This window comes from Diabrotica undecimpunctata, chromosome 9, assembly GCF_040954645.1.
Source record: "Diabrotica undecimpunctata isolate CICGRU chromosome 9, icDiaUnde3, whole genome shotgun sequence".
NCBI classification, from domain to species: domain Eukaryota; kingdom Metazoa; phylum Arthropoda; class Insecta; order Coleoptera; family Chrysomelidae; genus Diabrotica; species Diabrotica undecimpunctata.
In genome coordinates, this window is record NC_092811.1 from 92513190 (window position 1) to 92533710 (window position 20521).

General features: G+C 33.1%; 1 protein-coding gene across 7 annotated transcripts in view; it reads left to right on the forward strand.

Moving 5' to 3' along the window:
• Positions 1-20521, forward strand: part of LOC140450298 (uncharacterized) — a 657231-nt gene that overhangs the window by 486202 nt on the left and 150508 nt on the right. For all 7 annotated transcript variants that reach the window (XM_072543842.1, XM_072543847.1, XM_072543844.1 and 4 more), the window contains exon 2: positions 18765-19468. In XM_072543842.1, coding sequence (XP_072399943.1) covers positions 18765-19468 — 704 coding nt within the window. The remainder of the gene's footprint in view (positions 1-18764; positions 19469-20521) is intronic.

The following is a 20521-nucleotide window of genomic DNA, read 5'->3' on the forward strand; positions in this document are numbered from 1 at the left end:
TCAAGTAATACTCAAAGATCAAAGAAAAGTATCCCCATATAACTCAAAAATAATCCCCAGTCAAATAGTAGACCATACTCGTTACTCGCACCACTGATTTTTAGTCTTTACATAGCAAACATGCCGATAACATTAAAAAGGTTTGGCTATACCGAAGACTAAGCTTAATTAACGCAAACAATTTCCTAGAAGGTGAAGCGAATCTGACGAAAGACCTAGTAGAAGTTATGGGAAGTTACTTTCAAAAATAGAGACTTCGACCCACCGCCTTTAAAACCCTTAAACCGAAGTAAGCTGCTTCCACCTAAACAACAATTTGGCTCCAAGAACACTAAACGTTAACTTTGATAATACACGACTTAACCATAAAAAACACCCAAAATACATAACACCCACAAGAGTTCTTTAAGCCGGGTATACATCGGTTGGAATGATGGTATATGTACCTCCTTAATTGTAGTGGTAATTATTTGTAAATATACGAGTATTTGAAAATAATTTTGTCTAGATCAGAGGTGGGTGTTAATTGAACAAGCCTCGTTTATCCAATAATTTCCATTTAGCTCTTATACTCAATAGATTTATGGTATTATTTACGTATGTTATTTAACTGATATTTTCTTTGTACAGGCTCTTAAGTTTAATCATGATTAAAGGAGAATAGGATTCAGTAAACATTAATTTTACATTCTCTTTATGTACTCTGCTAATTTTTTTTCTGTATGTTTTTGTATTTGGCTATGTTAAATATTCTTTTTTATATATTGAATTTAACAATTTTTTATTTTCATATTATTTGTACTCTGTTTACCCATGTAAAATATTTACTTAAATCTGCGTATACGTAGAATGTACTTTCGTTTCCTTTTGACTTTTATATCGGTCCTTTCATTTAGTCTTTCTTGCTTTATCATGACCATCCCAATTCTGTTTTTTTTTATGCAAATACTTAAAAATCGGTGTGCCCATTTTTTGTGAACAACTATTCTTTTCTTTTTTTGTGTTATTTGGTCTATATCTTTCGCGTGTTTCTCACCTCACTAAACAACCTCGCTCGTCATTTACAACGACTGAGAAACAGTGCCTTTGAGTCACAAAGTGTATCAATGTTCTAAGCCTAGTTCCTAGTAGTTTGGTTCACTGTGTATGGTACATATTTCAGAGTCAAGATAACTCCCAGCATGTTTTAATAAAAAAGGTTAAATCTTGACAAATTTTACGAGCATAGCGTATTTTTGATAACGAGGAAGCTCCAATAATATTAAAATCTGAAGTCCAACATGCTACAAACAACTCAAAATCAGGCAGAGCCCCTGGGCCAGATGAAGTTCATATCGAGCTGATTAAACTTATAGACGAAGATAATTTAAGTGCAATAACTATACTCTTTAACAACATATACAAATCTGGTGAGATACCTACAGTATGGCTGCTATTGACCTTTGTTCCGCTACCAAAAACCAGGAATCCCAAACACTGTAATGACTATAGATTAATCAGCTTAATGTCACACTTATTAAAAACATTTTTAAAGATTATACATGCAAGAATATTCAGAAAGTGCAAAGCAGATATGAGTAATAGACAGTTTGGCTTTCGTAACGGCTTTGGATCAGTGGAAGCACTGTATAGTTTCTCTTGCCCAAAAATGTAGAGACAAACAAAAAGATCTTTTCGTTGCGTTTATAGACTATGAGAACGGTTTCGATAAAGTTAAACATAACATTTTCATGGAATGTCTAAGGACTCGATAAAAATGACATTAACATAGTGAGAAATTTCTATTGGAACCAACAGGCTGTGGTAACATAATAGCACGGATGCGCAACAGATAAGTAGATGAGTGAGACAGGGCTGTCTACTTTCACCATTACTATTTAATATATATTCCGAAGAGTTATGCTGACGATACAGTCATTATCGCTGAAAGTGAGACAGACCTGCAGATGTTACTAAACACAATTTGTGATACTGGGGAACAGTTTGGTTTAACAATAAACATAAAGAAAACAAAAACCATGGTTATCAGTAAGAGGGGCAAAGTCATTACAAGGATCCAGATAAAAAATGAAGATATTGAGCAAGTGCACAAAATGAAATACTTAGGAGTCTGGATTACGGAAGATCTGAATCCGCAATCAGAAATTCGCTCAAGAATAGAGCAATCAAGAGGAGTCTGTTTGAAGATGAGGAGATTTCTGAGTAACCAAAGACTCAATCTGCAAATCCGATATCAGATGGTAAAATGTTATATCCACTCTCTATTCTTCTTTATGGTGTCGAAGCCTGGATTGTTAATATTGACTTAATTAGAAAATTGGAAGCTTTTGAGATGTGGCTTTTTAGGAGAATTTTGAAGATACCATGGACCGATTATATTACGAACGAAATGGTGTTGCGCAGAATGGGAAAAGACAGAGAACTTTTGACCACTATTAAAAGGTGAAAGACAGCATATTTGCGGCATATTAGAAATGATAAGTACTAGTTGTTGCAGCTGATTATGAAGGTTAAAATCGAAGGAAAAAAGAGTCCTAGTAGACGACAAATATCCTGGCTGAAAAACATTCGCGACTGGACCAGGTTAAACACACAGACGCCCTTAAGAAAAGCAGAAGATAGAGATGAACTTGCAATGGTTATAGCCAACCTTCATTAGTGGAGACGGCACTAGAAGAAGAAGAAGTCATTTTACGTCTAGTTACGGTGCAGCTTACCTTACGAGCAAGATATCATTTTCTAATTGTTTAAACAACATAATGTAACAACATTTTTTAAGAGTTTATAATTGAGGGGCTCAGAACCAGAGGTGACTATACAACAAATTCACACTTTTGAGATAATTGAGGGTAAAGTTAATCGGTTATATAAATTTCTAAATAAAGTAATATAACTATATTTTGGGGTTTTTGTATAGGAGAAACTAAAATAATTCAGGTAGAATAAAGCAAAAAATAATTAACCAAAATATTAGTTTTAGAACATTATAACAAATATACTCTAAGATGGGATTGCAATAAATCTTAATTCCTATGGTCAACAAAACAATGTCGTTATCTGTATATAAAAGTGCTAGCAAACATTTTTGTTCAATATTATCTCAGCTACATTATTTATTTAAAATTTTTTTTTCTACAGCGTACAGATTCTTAGTAAATCAATGTTTTCCGAGTGGATATAAAAGTGGTAAACTCTTTTGCATCTTTTTTGGGGCCCCAAAATTGATATTCTCGGTAAAACTCAGCTTGTTTGTATAATTTTTGGGAATAAAATCTCTGACAACTGGACTAGAAGGTTATTAATTTTTTTTAACGAAATTTATTATTTTGTCGGCCGACAACATACTTATCTGCATAACATGTATACATTGTAAGAAATTTTCACGCATCAATTTTCTATGGTTATTATTTCGACAACCTGTGTGCATTAGAGCTCGCTCTAACTTGCCGATAGCAGTCAATTGTTTTATGATAGACTTATCTACCCGCATAATCTTTGTTGTTTCGCGATTTGTCATAGATCAATCTCCAAAGAGTATAAAATCCATGCGTGAAGAATTTTTTTACTTTTTCTTCACATTATTGCCCCAGGGTTATGTGAGTGATACAGGAATGTCTATTTGAATGAATTACTAAAAACGATATAATATTTAGCTGAATTATTTAGCAATCTATGAAAATTTACTTAACTGAATGCAAGGTGAAATAATAAATTTTTTATTAGGTATTTCTGTTCATTGTTGATTATACAGGGTGTCTACGAACGCTCTTCACAAAAGCGAACTATTAATTCTGGAACTCTCTTTGTGTCGATTTGACGTAAATCACCACATCGAAGAATCAGTAGCGCACTGCGAAGAATGTTTCTTAAGGGAGCTAAAGGGATCTTAAAGATGGGGCTCTAACATCGATTTGATTCAAATATCGTTAGATCAAAACGGTTGTCTTTTAAATGATATGAAATTTATCAATCCGACCTAAAAGTAGACTCGTTTAAGCATCCAAATATTCTGTCCGTTTTAGCAATTTCTTATTTTACATCTTCCCTATTTTGTCACTGCTAAATACCAAATAATCCACTTCCATAACTTGTCCAATTATTGTTTTGTTTACAATTATCAATTGTCAATTAAACATAAGCAAATAAAACATGTACACAACGAACTTAGATATTAAATCTTGTTCGTGAACGTATTTCATAAAAGGTACGTCACCTGTAGTGAGAGTTATTAACATCATTTTCTTCTTCTTTTTTTTTTAACAAATTAACAAGACTAATTAGTGATGTAATGACCGACTACAGATGTTTTATTTTAAAAATTAATTACAGATGTTAAGATCGACCTACTTAACGACCAATAAGGCGAAACATGTTTAAAGAATTCCATTTTATTTAAAATTTATGGGAAGTTTGCGAAAATATCCATTGAATCTTCTTAATTTGGTTTTCGGGTACCGACAAATCGAGCTGGTTTCGTTATTTATTGGTTTTGTGCTGATTTGTGGCAATTTGTCCTTAACAATAATTTAGCTTTCACATTTACTTTGTGAACTACATGAGCGCAAATAAGGGATATTACTTATTAAAATATTTATGAGAATTAACCAAAATATAAAATTAATTCTTTATTTCGACTTTTACTTAATCATCTTATCGTCGGCTTAATTCGCAAACTGCGTAACTCCTATCGGTAAAACTTTTCAGGAAACGCTAAAAACTGTTTTCTTTTAATTACAAGACAAATATTAAAGAATAAATGAGTCTATTTAGTATAAAGTTTTTACCAAAAATAATGTAGAGCGGGAGAATGCACGTTGAACTTTAATTATATTTAGCCATTAAAAACAAAATAAAGGAGTTAGGTATTTTTCTTGGTAAAATTTGTCTATAATTTGGAGATACGTCTTTTTTTAAAGCAATAAAACTTATAATAACTCTTACAGAAACAGATTTATTTTAATACAAAAGTGAGTAGAAAATTAAGTAAAAATAGTAAATTAACATTTTCGTTAGTAAATTGTTATACTCCATTCGCTTAGCTCGGGCATATTTTGACACATTCATTGTCGGAAACCTACAACACAACAATTCCTACTTTTCAGTATTAATAGCTCAAGTATCCCACTATTGCAGACTTCTTTCTTTTAAAAAAAGAAGAATTATTCTAAATAGTTGAAGTGTATACTAAAGCCATCAAATTTTGGGTAGTATATATTTAAAAAATATATTTTAGTTGTTATAATTTAACATAACTATTTATTATATGGTGCAGATAAATAAATATTGATTGTCGGTAATTCGCAAAGTTCTATTTTATTTACTATTTAGTTTGTTTACTAATAATATTGGCTATGAGTACGTGTGCTTGGTTGTATAGTAACTAACTTCGCAAAACAATAATTACTAAATTCACTAGATAGTTCGGACTGAGAATAGCGAACCGAGTTTAGTAAATTAACAAGTTTCGTGGGGTAGCTTGTCAAAAAAATCGTGATAATTACGTTCCATGGATAATTATAATTGCTGGAGGTGCTGAAACTTTTCGTTTTTAATTTTAAGTCTATTTGTATGTAGTTGGGGAAGGGCGATAGAACTAATAGGCACAGCAATACGTATATTTAGCCGTACCGGTAAGGTTTGCCAATCTTCGGTGTGACGAAGCTTAAAAAAAACCATCCTTGTAGTATTTTAAAGCTTTAATATCGTTTACAGTGGGTTCACCGACAACAGCTTTGCCTCGTCTTATTGATTTAACGAACTGGAGGTGATCATATTTTTTGAAGAAATCGTGCGTTAGATATTCGACATTATAAGGACTTTTAGGGCAAGCAGTTCTACAGATGAATACATAATCTGCTGGAATGTTAATTTTTTTATTTCGAATTTGCTTCTCAATGACGGAGTGGACACTATCCACCTCCATCTGGGTGTGACCTTTTTGTAAATACATTTGAGTTACCGTTAACCCAGTATCTAAGGCAAAGTTTAATAAACCATTTGATAACGTTGAGTTACGGTTTTGGTACCCGCAACCATCACTCCATAATATTTATGATTTCAGTGTCCTCAGTGCTTTTTTCTTTCAAGTTATACAACTGTACCTGCTGCTTTAGGAAATGAACAGTAATACTCGTAAACTCATTGCTTGTGACCCTCCTTCCGATACATTCCACAGGTAGCAGTAGCCTTTGGCCTTTAATATCATAAATTGTGAAGTTATGTACAATTAATTTGGTTTTGTAGTAGAAGCTGGATACATTTCATTTAGGACAAAGCAAAACTGATAGAAGATCAATAGTTAACACTTCATTATGGGACTCGTTATCATTATCTTTTTCAACTCTTGCTTTTTTTTATATTTGTCATGCTCATTGTAGAGATCTTCTGAAATATTCCCTGTTTAAAAGGACACACAGGCATCGCACAGATCTTTTTTGGTCTATACAAAGAAAGTGTATTTTTTTCAAATACTTTGTGAAAAGTGGCTATTGATACCGCTTTCTTTTTTGCCTCTAGTCCGATCTTGGCCCATTTCTTAATGACCCAATCCTTCACACCAAGGGTGTTTAAAAACATTGTTTTACAAATTCTTAGCCTAGAGGGACCTAAGAAGAATTCGTTTGAATATGTTCTTCTCGAAACTTCATTCAGGCCTCGTTTTCGAGAGGTACTTTTTACACCTACATGGTTTCTTACAAATATCTTCTTTTCGGCCCAAGTATATTGCCATAATTCTTTGAAAATTCTTCTTCTCTCAGGTTCACTTATTTTAGTGCATATTAGGACGGATTTTTTATTTTTACTTAACTTACAATTGCAACTTTCTCTTATGGATTTTGGTTCTCCTAATAAGTCATACCTCCATTTTCCATTTTCTTTTTTCTTTCCTTAGTAAGACTTTCCCTTTTTTCTATCTAAACTATTTTGGTTCTTTTTCCATCTATTTTTGTTTATTTCATACTTTGTAGGCCGTTTTCTACTCGGGCTTTTGCCTCGAGTATCATCTTCATTTATTTCACTATGCTGCAAATCTGAAATACTTTCGGACGATTCAGAACTGTTAGACTCTTCTGAATTCGTTACAAAATCAGGGTATTTGTTCTCATCGCCAACTTCCATATTTTCTGCAGGGCTACCAGCCAGTATATTTTTGATATCTTCGATTCTTTCCATATTTTCATTGGGTATTTCTGCATTGTTGTCATTTCAACAAAAATTTCATTCTGGCCATGACTTATCGCTACGTTTTCATTATTTGTTTCTGCATAGCAGTCAAGAAGTTCTGTAGGATGTTCATCAGTATCATTAATTATAGTAAAAGTAGGATCCCCTTGAAATTAATCTAAAATGTTACTTACCTAGTAACAGTGTTTTCACGATGTGCAGTGTTTACAACAACAAGGGAACTACTGGAGTTACATATTCTGCTATCGCGAAATTGGTGGAGCTGGACTTAAACGTTTTCTGTTGTGCAGATAATAAATTAGGCAATTTAATATTTGAGTTACCGACTATGTTATCGGAATTGCTCCATTATATGTGAATAGATGAAACCAAATTAAAATTTTCACCCATATGTGGAGTTACGTATTTTGCGAATTAAGCCGACGTTATTAAGAATAGAGCACAATTACAACAATAAATATCATATTTATATATATTGTAATTATATAATTATATGACATAAATCTAGTTATTTGGATCTACTAGAGCAATTATTTTTTCAAACTTTGTATTCATCTCCAAATCTAAAAGAAGATAACATCTAGTTACTTTTTAAAGAGTATTAATTTTGGAATATCTGAATTTACATACAATAGATATTATAAAGGGTACACCCCATTATGATAGGCAAAATGTACACCCAGAATTCATTTTTTTTTCATTTTTTTTTTTACATTCTATGAGATTAAAAATAAGATTTAACGGGTTTTTACCCAGGTATTTAGTGGCTCAAAACATGATCATCTAGATAACACTGATGATGGAATATTAATTCCGAAAACGTTCTGTGATGTCTCCCGATAGGGTTAGTTTTAATTATATACCTTTTATAAAGGATTTTTAAATAAATTTTTTGTTTCTGGATATATTTCATCTGGACCTGGGCTCTTATTTGTTTTAGTTGATTTATTGGCATTTACAATTTCAGTTTTCAGAATTTCTGGTCCTTCGTTGTTGTTGTCCAATTTTATTGGTTCTTCTCGTATTCCGTTAAAAAGTATTTTGATATAATTTTCCCATTCTTTCAGTTTGTTTTCGGTCGATTAAGCAGTTTTTCATCTGTATTCAGCATGGTGTGTAAGGTTGTTCTCTTGGACAATACATAAATAATATAAGAAACTATAAAACCGCATTAAGGCAAATTAAGGCAGTAGAAAATAATTTGTAGCAAAATACTTCAGATTTCAGATTCACATTCTATGATCATGAAAGGATGGAAGAATAAAACAAACAATGAAAATAGCAAAAAATCAACAGACACAAAAACGGCAACATTGAACAATGAGAGAGTACCAATTAAAACTTGAAAATGGGTCGCAGGAAGGAAGACTAAAGAACTTTTGCGAGAAAAGAATCAATATCGCCATGAATAAAAGATTGATGCAGACTCACGACAAAAGAAAAAACTATAATAATTTGGAGAATATTTATGGGATCATTCTACTAATCTTATTCTTAAATCTAGTGGTATATTATTAGTAAATATTTCTTTGTTCTGCATATGTCATTAACCATTGCCAATGTGTTTATATTACCCTAGTTTTTTTAATATTATATCAGGCACAGCTATGATATTATCATTGCTGTTTGTAGGATTTTTAGTGACTATCATAAATGTTGTTTTCTTTAAATTCGTAAAGTTGCCAGAATATACGAAACAGTCTTTTTTCAATTCTAGAATTTACTTTTTTCTGATTTAATTTACTGTTTTCTTTACGGTATCTTCTTAGGGATAGTTTTTATGCAATATTGCTGTACCTTTTTCTGTTACCCGTAAAACTTTTTTGATTTGGCTCTAGCCACTGTGTAACCCAGATTACAACTTCTAACATATGGATTACATCTCGTAATAATAATTCAGTTAATCCGTGCATCCGATGTTGATTGACTCTAATAAACAAATTGTGTACCCGTCCAATAAATCAATCTGTTCTCAATTAACCAACTTAGAGATTCATCTCGTGAAAAAGTCCAATTAGTTTCATCCATTTTTAACGCCCATGCCCTTTTCGGCGTCTGATATAATTTCCCGACACTTTAAAAACCAATTATTTTTCATCTTTTCAAGTCCCGCCACCACCTTATTTTTTACTTCAAATGATATTAAGAAACCTAATAATAACGGTGTGTAATGGGCATAGGCGGAGGGAGAATAAATTATCGCTTACATCGGTGTTATATCGGGTATCGGGATTTTTTTGTTTTAGTATTTTGTTTTTTTTTTTATTATTTAATAAAACTGAGACAGGAATCTTACGATTATTGCTATCTGATCATTCACTATGATCAATAGGCAAGTTAGTTCTATATACAAAATATTACAAAAAATTTATCTATATATTCCTTAGGCTCTAATACATTATAGTACTACTAGCTAACGTGTACACTTAGCCGCACTTTGCTTTGCTTTTTCACTTTCACTCACTTATAGCACTAACTCGAACGGTTTCGTTCTCTTAAGTCTTCTTATCTGGTTGGCGTTTAGGAGTTTGATGGCCTCGACATTCTCGTGGTTGGAGAGCCTTTGTTCATGACTCTCGGCAAACTTACTTATTGTCTGGATAACCGCATCCACCTGGAGGTCTCGATGAAGATGAAGTACCATGGAGCGTTAACGATGTTCCTTAATAATTTATTCGGATATCGTTGTATAATTTGAATGTACAGCCCCTTTTGTATAGCCCCATAGCTGTATCCCATATGTCCATATCGGTTTAAGGACTTGCTTGTACAATAAAAATTTGTTATAAATAGACAGAGTGGATTTTTTTCCCATCAACCAATACATCTTTCTGAACTTAATTTCTAATTCCTCCTTTTTTTTCTTAATATGTGCTTTCCAAAGTAGCTTGGAATCTAATGTCCCAAATATTTTGCCGTATTTGCATAAGGTATTTGGTTTCTATTTATACTAACTGGGATATGTTGTTCTCTTTTGTTAGTAAAATTGACATGTACAGATTTTGTTTCAATTTAATTTGATACGCCATCGCCTGGTCCAGATGTTAATTTATTCAACAGAGTTCTGTAGCATTGTTGCTGCATCCTCGTGGTTTTGTCCGACTGCTAGAATGCATGTGTCGTCTGCAAATGTCGCAATTGTGTTAGGTTCTAATGATAACATATCGCTTGTATAGAGCAGGTATAGCACTGGCCCCAGGACACTTCCTTGTTGATCTCCAGCTTTAACTTCTCTTAATTCTGAATATGCTACCTCATATTTAACTCGAAAGTATCGGATATACTCGGATATAATATGATTCTAGCAGTTCAGAATATTGTTTTGGTAAGTAGCATCTCATTTTATGATATAATCCGTCATGCCACACTTTGTCAAAAGCCTGCGCTACATCGAGGAAAATTGCGGAACAGACTTTTATTTCTTTTAGAGTTTTTTCTACTATATCTGTTATTCAATGCACCTGATCTATCGTTGAGTGGCTTGCTATAAACCCAAACTGATGATTAGGAATTAAATTTTTTTCCTCTATAATCGGTTTTAGTCTCTTCAAGAGTAATTTTTCGTATAATTTAGACATGACAGGTAACAGTGAAATAGGCCTATATAAAGAAGCTTCTTGTGGAGGTTTTCCTGGTTTTAGTGTCATTATAATTTTTGCTACCTTCCATATCTTTGGTACGTACCTCAGCCTAAACGAAGCGTTTATAAGATGTGTTAATTTTATTATAGCTTTCCTTGGAAGTTGCTTTAACACTTCCCCAGTAATTAGATCAAATCCAGGAGCTTCCTTTGGATTTATATTTTCTTTTATTTCCAAATATACTTCTTTTGGAGTTACAGCACTAATCTCCATTTCATCTTGATCAGGAAGCTCCCAGTTAATTATTTCTTGTTCTTCATTTGGTTGAAAAGTATTTTCTAGGTGGTCAGCAAACCTGTTGGCTTTTTGTATCTTGCCCAGCTACCATTAGTATTTCTAATTGGTGGATTCTGTAAGATTGGCCTTTTTAAACGTTTGGTAGCCTTCCAAAATGAGTAATCAGTAGCGCTATTATTTGATAGTTCACTTAGGTAGGTGCTAACTGATTCGTTTTTAATTTTTTGAATTTCTCTTTTTAATTTTTGTGTGGCATTATTTAATTTAGTTTTCTCAACTGGTGCTCTAGACTCTAGACTGATGCCACTTGCGTTTTAGTTTTATTTTTTTGGTTATCATTTCTCTGATTTCTTTCGGGTAGTTATTTCCTTTTATTCTTTCGACACTGTTCGTGCTGTTGTTCCAAACAGCTTCTTGTACATTTTTATTGAGTAATTCTACTTCTGCCTTTAGTTGATCAACGGTTCTTAATGGAACTGAGAGGTTAATCTTCTCTTCAAGGTCTATCTGGAAATTTTTTCAGTCAGTATTATTGTTAACAAGTCTAGGGGGGCTTTCTTTTTTGATAACAGTGTCACTGAATGTGAGAATAATTGGAGAATGGTCCGAGTTCATATCCAATGCCTCTTCTATCTCTATGTAATTTGTTGAAATATTTCTGACTACAAAGAAGTCGATAGGGTCTGGGATTTTATTTGTGTCAGTAGGTCAGTATGTTGGCTTTCCCGTTGATATTTCGTCGCATTTTATATATTTCATTGCTTCTAAAAATTGCTCTTTAGTTCTGTATCCCATTTCCTGATAGTGCATAAAATTTTCTTTGATTATTACTGCACTACCTCCTTTGGCTGCATTTTATATATTTCATTGCTTCTAAAAATTGCTCTTTAGTTCTGTATCCCATTTCCTGATAGTGCATAAAATTTTCTTTGATTATTACTGCACTACCTCCTTTGGCTGCATTATCAGAGTGAGTAGTATGATAAGTTTTATAACCAATAAATCTAGTATATGACTCATTCGGAAAATGGATTTCAGAAATGAGGCATATGTCTATTTTTTCTATATCTAGTATCGCTTGTAGTTCTTGCTGATGTTTCAAGATGCCATTTGCATTGCATTCTACTATTCGTAAACTACCCGCCATTACCAAGTCTATTAGGTATAGCTCCTTTGGTGCTATATTCTATTCTGGTTATACGCTCGTCCAGGTTAGTTAATATCTCTAATATTTTCTGTAGTGTTTGTTCTATTTTCAGATCTTTTTGTATACTATAGTTTTCTTCGTTACTTTTACCAGCTGCTACCATGCTATAAGTTGTTGTTTTGTTTTTTTCTTGTTTTAGATTTTCTACAAGTTTTGGATGCATTCTTTGTGGTTGTCTGGGTAAGGTCTGTTTCTTGTTATATTTATCTTTTATTTTTTATATTTCCTTTGCCACAATACATCCTCTATAGTTAGCCGGATGCCCTTCTCCACAGTGGACACATTTAGGTTTTGCGTCCTTGAGTTTCTCACATTTGGCTGTTAGGTATTTTCCTATGCAGCGGACACATCTTGGTTCTTTCGCACAGTAACCTTGTGTGTGTCCGTATGCCTGAAATCTCTTACATTGAGGTACCAATTTTGATTTTCTTAGCGGAAGTATTTGTGCTTTTACGCTCATGATATCTGAGATCTCACAGATTCTATTGTTATTTTCGTCATTTCTGAATACCAACATAAACATATTTAGAGGTTGCTTTGTTGTGTATTTTAGTTTCGGTATGCCATCTATTATCTTGAATCCTTTATTACTTAAATCGTTTATGATCGAATCTTTACTGGCTGAATGATGTAACTTATTGGCCATAACTTTAATGGGTCGCCTTTGCTTATTTTCATACGTATGCCATGGATAATTTACTTCACTCAACTTTTTCGTTAATTTTCTGAAGTCTTCTTCACTATCGATATTAATTTTAGCGCTCTTGTCTCCAAGTACTTTTATCTGGAAATTAGCAGTATGTAGTCTGACTAATTCATGAAATTGACTAAATTCGGCAATACTTTCCACAATTATTGGAGGTGAGCCTCAGCTAATTCCTCCTCGTCAGTATGAAATTCCTCTTAGTATTTTGTTAACAAGAATAAAAAATATGAATTGAAACACGAAAGTAAACATTTACAGGACATGCATAAGGAAAATAGTAATCGAAAAATTTCGGGCCTAATTCAACTGTTTAACGGGTTCTGAATTGAAGAGTAGGTATCACTGAATTTACCAGAAGATTTGAATTTGCGGTTCACCTAATTCCGGATTTATTTAAATTTGAACTTCCACAAGTGTTCCTGATGAGAGCTGAATAACTCGCAACAGTTGTAGAACAATGGTGTAATTCGAATTGAGATAAAATGTAATCTTTTAATGTAAAAATACAAGAACCGTTAAATGGCACTGAAATCTGCCTACTCCTCAGTGCCGAATGACTATCTCAATCTGCCTACTCTCAGTGACTATATCAATCTACCTACTCCTCAGTGTCACTCGACACTGAGGAGTAGGTAGATTGAGACTTCAGTGCCGTTTGACGGTTCTTGCATTTCTACAGAACAAGATACTGGTACGTCACGAATTAGGGGAATAGGCAGATTGAGACCCCGAACTCGAATGGAACCATATTCCTCTTGATAATGAGTCCAAAATGCTTCGCCTTTCCTTGAAAATATCCGCCCGCAGTACTAATAAATGAACAAAGTCTTTACAGCCTGATACTGATATATTCATTTGACATGCTCCAGTCATCTGAGTCGGGCTTTTTTAACACGTGGTGCAGTTAGCGCAACTCAAACGTAAACATTCCTTAGTTATCTTGAGATTTTTTTAAACAAAATTGCTTCCTGTAAGTCCGCCCTTAGTTAGTGATGTTACAAAGAGATGGAACATTATTGTTTTGAATTTTTCATATTAATATTGTTAAATTTACTTAAATTTTTGTAATTATTTTTGATAATTTGTCTTGCTGGATCCTCTATCGGTTCTCGGTAAACATGATGGTGCCGCCCATGGTAGTAAATATCTCCACACGTCTAATAATTTGATTCTCTTCAGATTGAGGCCAAACTCCTACTCCAGTAACAAATTTCTGAAACCGTTTAATGAGATGAAATGTTCAAAGACGGTGTAAATTATGACCACAGTTAAAAATCAACGGTTTATTTTTAGTTTTGGTATTGATTTCTGTCCTTTAACGCCATTGAAGGAGATTATCGTATTATTAAGGTATCATTCTTGCTACCATAAGTAGTATAGAGTTGATTGGATTGCTGGGAGAAGATGAACGTAAACATGAAATATGTATTCAATAATTGAAAGAGCGATGTTTCAATTATGTTTATTTTATTAGTTTATTAGTATTAATTAAACAAATTTTACAACTAAGATTATTATTAACCGATATTAACTTTACTCAATTCTGGCTTTGAGTCATATGTAGGAATTGATCAACCCTAACCTAGATCGCGACATCAGCAGTAGTAATTTAGAATACTTTGGGCTGTAGTTTAGAGGTGATGATGATAGCTTTTTTATTTGTTATTACTATTCCTATAATTCTCTTCCAATGAAAAGCATCCTTGAGGAAGGCATCTGTGGTAAAATTCCCTTATACAGCTTTATTTCTTTTGATTATCGCTATGATATTTTTGAACAACTAGCCCTCAGATATAAGACAGGGTGATAGAAAAGAAGAATTGTAATACTCTTTTGTTGATGTGTAACTTTTTCATTCTTTTCAGACATTATTTCTAGAGAGTCAATAATCTTCTGGTGGCTGAATTTAGGTAAAGGGTTTTGAAGGCGAGATAGTTTGTCGATGCCTTAATCGCAATAAAACTCTGGCGTTTCTGTCGTTTAAAAACTGGAACATTTAAGAGGAATTCTGGTCATCTAGCAAAGGGGTTAAGGAATAGGGCAGCAAGTCATTCTTGGAAAAACCGTATAATGCTAAAAATACCAAAACTAATCCTCGGAACACGGGTGGAACCAAAATATAACAACGATGATATATATTTAAATGGCCACGAAAACGGACATGAATAATGGCAGACAAACATAGAATGGACTTTGTCGAACTATCTGAAGCACAAAAAAAGGACAAGCAAGTCAAAATATGAATTCATATATACATCTATACTCTGGATTTAATAAGGAAGAACACCCAAAAAGTATCTATACTTATATTGAAGAAATACAAGAAAAATATATCTAACTGATAACACTTTCCTTATAAACCATCCTGTATATTATTATACTTTGAAATCAAAATATCCATTGTTTTTTTATTTTCTGAATAAGGAACTCAAAAGCAAAAAGCCGATAAATCCTTATTGGGTAGATTGAAAAAATTCAAAATATTGTTGACAACAATTCCGTTACACAAAAAGAATTTTAAAATGCCTGAGTTTAACAAAATATAAAATAAACCTGTTCAATTTAGTCCAGAATTGGCTCGTTACTAAGGTGAAAGTAGCACGAATCTGCTAACTTTACCACCTTATTGATAAATTGAAAAATTTCCTACAAAAACAAGTCGGCAAGGTTACATTGGCCCCACTTCGCAACCTTGAGTCATACCATATCGGTCAATTTTATTGTTGGTTACTACATACCTGTCACACGATTTTATTCAGTTCGCAATAAACAATCGAATAATAATCCTCTTAACTACACTGCAAAAATGTTGATTGAAGTTTTACCCAATAAAATGCTAAGAGAACAACAGCTATACCAACAAGCGAATGTAAGTTCAAAAATACAAAATATTTCTTTTGTAAAAAGTTTTAAAACAGAAAGGGGTAAGCAAATAAAGAAAATAACTGATTTTCAGCTACTTTTTTTTTGTTTTCACAAACAATTTTTAATATAATAAAATATAATAATAAATAAAATAATAATAAAACCAGAAATAAATTTTTTATTTATTGTCTATGGCAAAATACATATAACTCTTGCATTTTTATGAATAAAAATAGTATTTTATTCCGAAAAATATAAAAGGTGATAAAAGATAAAAACAGGAGCTTTCTTCCTTCAAATGGTGTAGAAAGTGTTTAATATCTTCTTCCTGCTGCAAATTCCCACCGATTCTTTTGAGGTCCACTTCCAGTAGCGAGCGTTTCATTCTTCTTTGGGCAACTCTGAGTTTGATTGCTATGGCCTGGGTTAAGGAAAGTATTTCGGCGCCGTAAGTCATGACTGGAAGCACACATTGGTCGAACGTCTTCTTTTTCAAATAGTTTGGGATGTTGCTCTTGAAGATAACTGATATAGCTCCATAAGCGTCCCACGCTAAAGTGATTTTTCTTTGCAGTTCAGCAGTTTGGTTGTTCCTGGCAATTTGAATTTCATGACCTAAGTATTTCTGTATTGCGTCCTTTCCAAATTTATGTTCAGGCCAACTTCCTTACAGACCGCTTCTAACGCATAGTTCCAATATCTTTTAAGTTATCTGTTAACATAATAATGTCACAAATTGTAAGTGGGAGAGCATTTCGCTGTCGACATTCATTCCTTTGACGTCCTACTCCAATTTTTTCAAAGCATATTCCAGAACTGTCGCTAAGAGTTTGGCAGATAACTTGTTTTCTTGTCTGATTCCTCTTTTTATTTTTGTGCAGTTTATATCTTTGTGTAGTCTTACGGTCATGGTTGCATTATTGGATATTTTGGCGATCAGTTTGGAGTACCGATAATCTATGCGTCTGTCCTCCAACGCTCTTATTACACTGTTGATCGGGTCGAATGCTTAGCGAAAATCTACGAAAGCTAGGACCAATGGTCGGTTGTATTCAATGTATTTTTCTATAATTCCTTTTATGTAGTAGAGGTGGTCGTCAGTGCCAAAGTTTTTTCTAAAGTCTGCCTGTTTCCTAGGTTGGTAAAAAACCTAATTTTGTTTCCAGTCTATTTGTTATTATTCTTGTGAATAACTTAAGTAAATCACGTAAGTGTACTATGCCATCTTATAGGTGTATGACTTTGGTGCACATATGGACATAAGTTAAACAATTTCTTTATATTCTCTAAAAGTCTGTCTCCTCCATTCTTTGCGGCTTCTATAACGATATTATATTCTCCCAGAGCTTTATTTCTTTTCATTTTCTTCAGTGCGTTTCTCGTCTATTTATATATCAGGCATCAATTCCGATCTTTAGTTGACTAAATCTAAATTTTCTGTTAGTTGCTCATCACCTATATCACCTTAACATGACAAAAATGGATGACCAAAGCCTAAATATTTATTGTTGATCTCATTATCTGTAATCCTTAAAAATATGCAAACAAACTAATACCTTAAGCTTTAGCTAAGCTTCCATTCCTTTCCACAATTCACATTTTTTTTTTAATTCACATTTTCTTATCGTTTCAAACTGAACGACTATGACCCGATCCCAAATTAACACGTTATAACGAATATTCATCTTCTTATCTCCCAACTTGATGTTTTGTCCAAGTGGAGGCATAAACTTTCTTATCTTTCTTTCTTCTTTTACAGCGACCAGTAAGCGCCAGCTAGACTTCCATTCCTTTCCACAATTCACATTTTTTTTTTAATTCACATTTTCTTATCTTTTCAAACTGAACGACTATGACACCGATCCCAAATTAACACTTTATAACGAATATTCATCTTCTTATCTCCCAACTTGATGTTTTGTCCACGTGGAGGCTTATGTCCACTGCTGGACACGAGCCTCCAATAAACTGGATCTGTCTTGAGCTGTTCTATTCCAGTGTCTACTCTTTTTATATCGTCGTTTCAAAGTATTGGCGATCTGCTTCAGCTTCTTTTGTCTGCTCGGAGTCTCCAATTAATTATTCTTAAAGACCATCTATCATTTTTGGATCTCGTAACATGTCCCGCTTATTTCCATTTTTGTGTCGTAATTCTTTGTAATATATCTTGTACGTTTATTCTTTGCCAGATGTATGTATTTCTTTAGTGGTCTTGATTTCGAATTCCAAGCATAGCTATCTTGATTTTTCTTTGAACGACTTCTAATTTATGTACGTTGATCTTTGTCACTGTTAGCGGTTCGAAGTCGTTACTGGCAATACACATTGATCGTCTAGTTTTATCAGTATGTTGCTTTGAAAGTTACTCCTCAAGCTCTTATTCAACACATGCTTCTTTATTTGTTAACCCGATTAACAACCGTCTGAAGATCTTCCATTACTGAAATGCGCAAATTTCTTCGATTAACCTGCAAAAATACCATTGTAAAAACTTTTCTACTATAAACATTGCCAAAATAAACACCAGAAATGGCTTGATTAAATTCCTTTTCACACTAAGCTACCCCTAAGAATGAACCAAAGATTAAAACAGTATTTAGTAATAAGCGCCAAATGAATAATAAAATTGCATATAATTACTTTTTGGGATTTTTATCTTAATTACGGATTTACTAGATAAATAATATTTAAAATATTTTTTTGCTACAAAAACTTAAAAACATAAAACATGTTATACCTATTACAAAATAAGTGGATAATTATTGTAAACATTGTAAAATTTCATTAATTTATTGTTACGCGTTAATTACATATTTCACCTTGTATTTTTTGCAGTGTACCGACGTGCTTGCAATGTTTTATTAATTATTTGTCGCAATAAAACAACGGAATACCGTCAGTAACAGTCGAACTTTTGTTCTAGGCTCATCACAGGAGTTGATGCCGACTATTATGGGCGCATTCGACGCCATAATAGGAAGCAGCAATAGAGAAAACGAAGCAGACTTGGACCTCAAGACGAGTACACCCAGACGCAGTCACCAGATCAGCAATTTCGCCAATCTATCACCTTACGTACAAAAAGTATTATCCAACGTTCCCGAACAAGAAATCAGTAAGAAGTTCTCTTCCGAAGAAACTTTGGGCTCAAGAAGATTCAACTCGAGTCGTAATTATAGATCGTTTAGATCTCCAGATAAATACATGAACAAGTCCAACGAGAATTTGGAAATCATATCCACCAACGTCCAGAAGATGTTGTCCAATCTTCCGGACACCGAGCTGGTGATAAGCGCCAGCAACTTGAACCTTACAAGAAACAGTTCCTACCTGTTCAACTCTTCCAGTCGCAGCGAATTCCTTAAGCAAGTGCTCGACAGTGGCGAAAACCCCAGTGACGAACACAAACCTAACGGTGTGAAACAATTTCTGTACCATTCGGACGGTGTGAGTGGTACCAAAGATTCGGACAATGGTGTAGTGGACAGTGAAAAATGTTGTGAAAGTGAAGAAATCGAAAACTGTGATAGTTATAATCAAAAACCTTTAGGTAGTTACTTACATAGTTCGCACGGGATTGCTTCGAGGACGCCTGTGGGAAGAAAGAACATGGGAAAATATTTACAGGTGAGTCTTATTATCTAGTTTAGCTGTTATTTCTACACATTAGAGAGAGATTACTGAAATTAGTTTTCTGATTGATCTTTAAACTTCATTCCACCAGACTTTGGTTTTTCTACATCCTTTCCTCTAATTATGTATGCGTAATAAATGCTTTAATAGTTTACTGTATATTATTGATAAAATCGGAAAAAACGATGAATAACTTCTGGGAAAATTCAAGGAATGTGTTGACAAATTGTTATAACGACATGTTTGTGCTGCTTTCTTCACATTTTCTGTCTATAACAGCTGTTCTATAATTTATATCACTTGCTCTTTATAAATCATTATAAACCTGCTCTTTTTATGCCTTTTGCAATGTTTTTTGTAACCGTTATCTTTTCCGAACTTAACATTGTTATTAGGTACATCATTTTCGTGAACTAGTATTTTGTTGTTTTTGTCTTGGAAACATTTTGGTTTCTTACCTATAATTTTCTTATCCGATTAATTAATAATCATGTGAAGTGTGTAGTGTAATCAAAAATACTTAAATTATAAAATTAAATTAATAAAACTTCGAACCATTTTGAAGATACCAGTTCGGCCTACAGGCATATCTGAGAATACAATACAACCCTGTATCAAACGGCAATCTGAAGTTCGCGCGTGGGGTAATGAAGACAATAATTTGTCAAATGTCAAAACGGAAAATGTAACGGCACGAAAACATATCATGAATATTATGATTGCATATGTCGTAATAGAGCCATTATCGATGAAGATTATCTTAAAAGACGAGACACGAGATGTCCAAATGTCAACTTTCTATTTGCTATTAATCATAAACCTATTTCTTTAGTTTGTTTACGATGACATTTTTTAATAAGAGTTTAAAGTTGCGAAACGATTTGTGTTCGTCTGTTTTTGTATTATTGTATCTAGTATAATAGAGACAAACATTTTAATATTTTAAATTATTTAAAAATGTACTTTTTTCTATTATAAATTCCTTTCAATCTCTTTGTTTCTACTTATCTGTAATTTTGTAGATGTTATTTATATTATATTGAACAA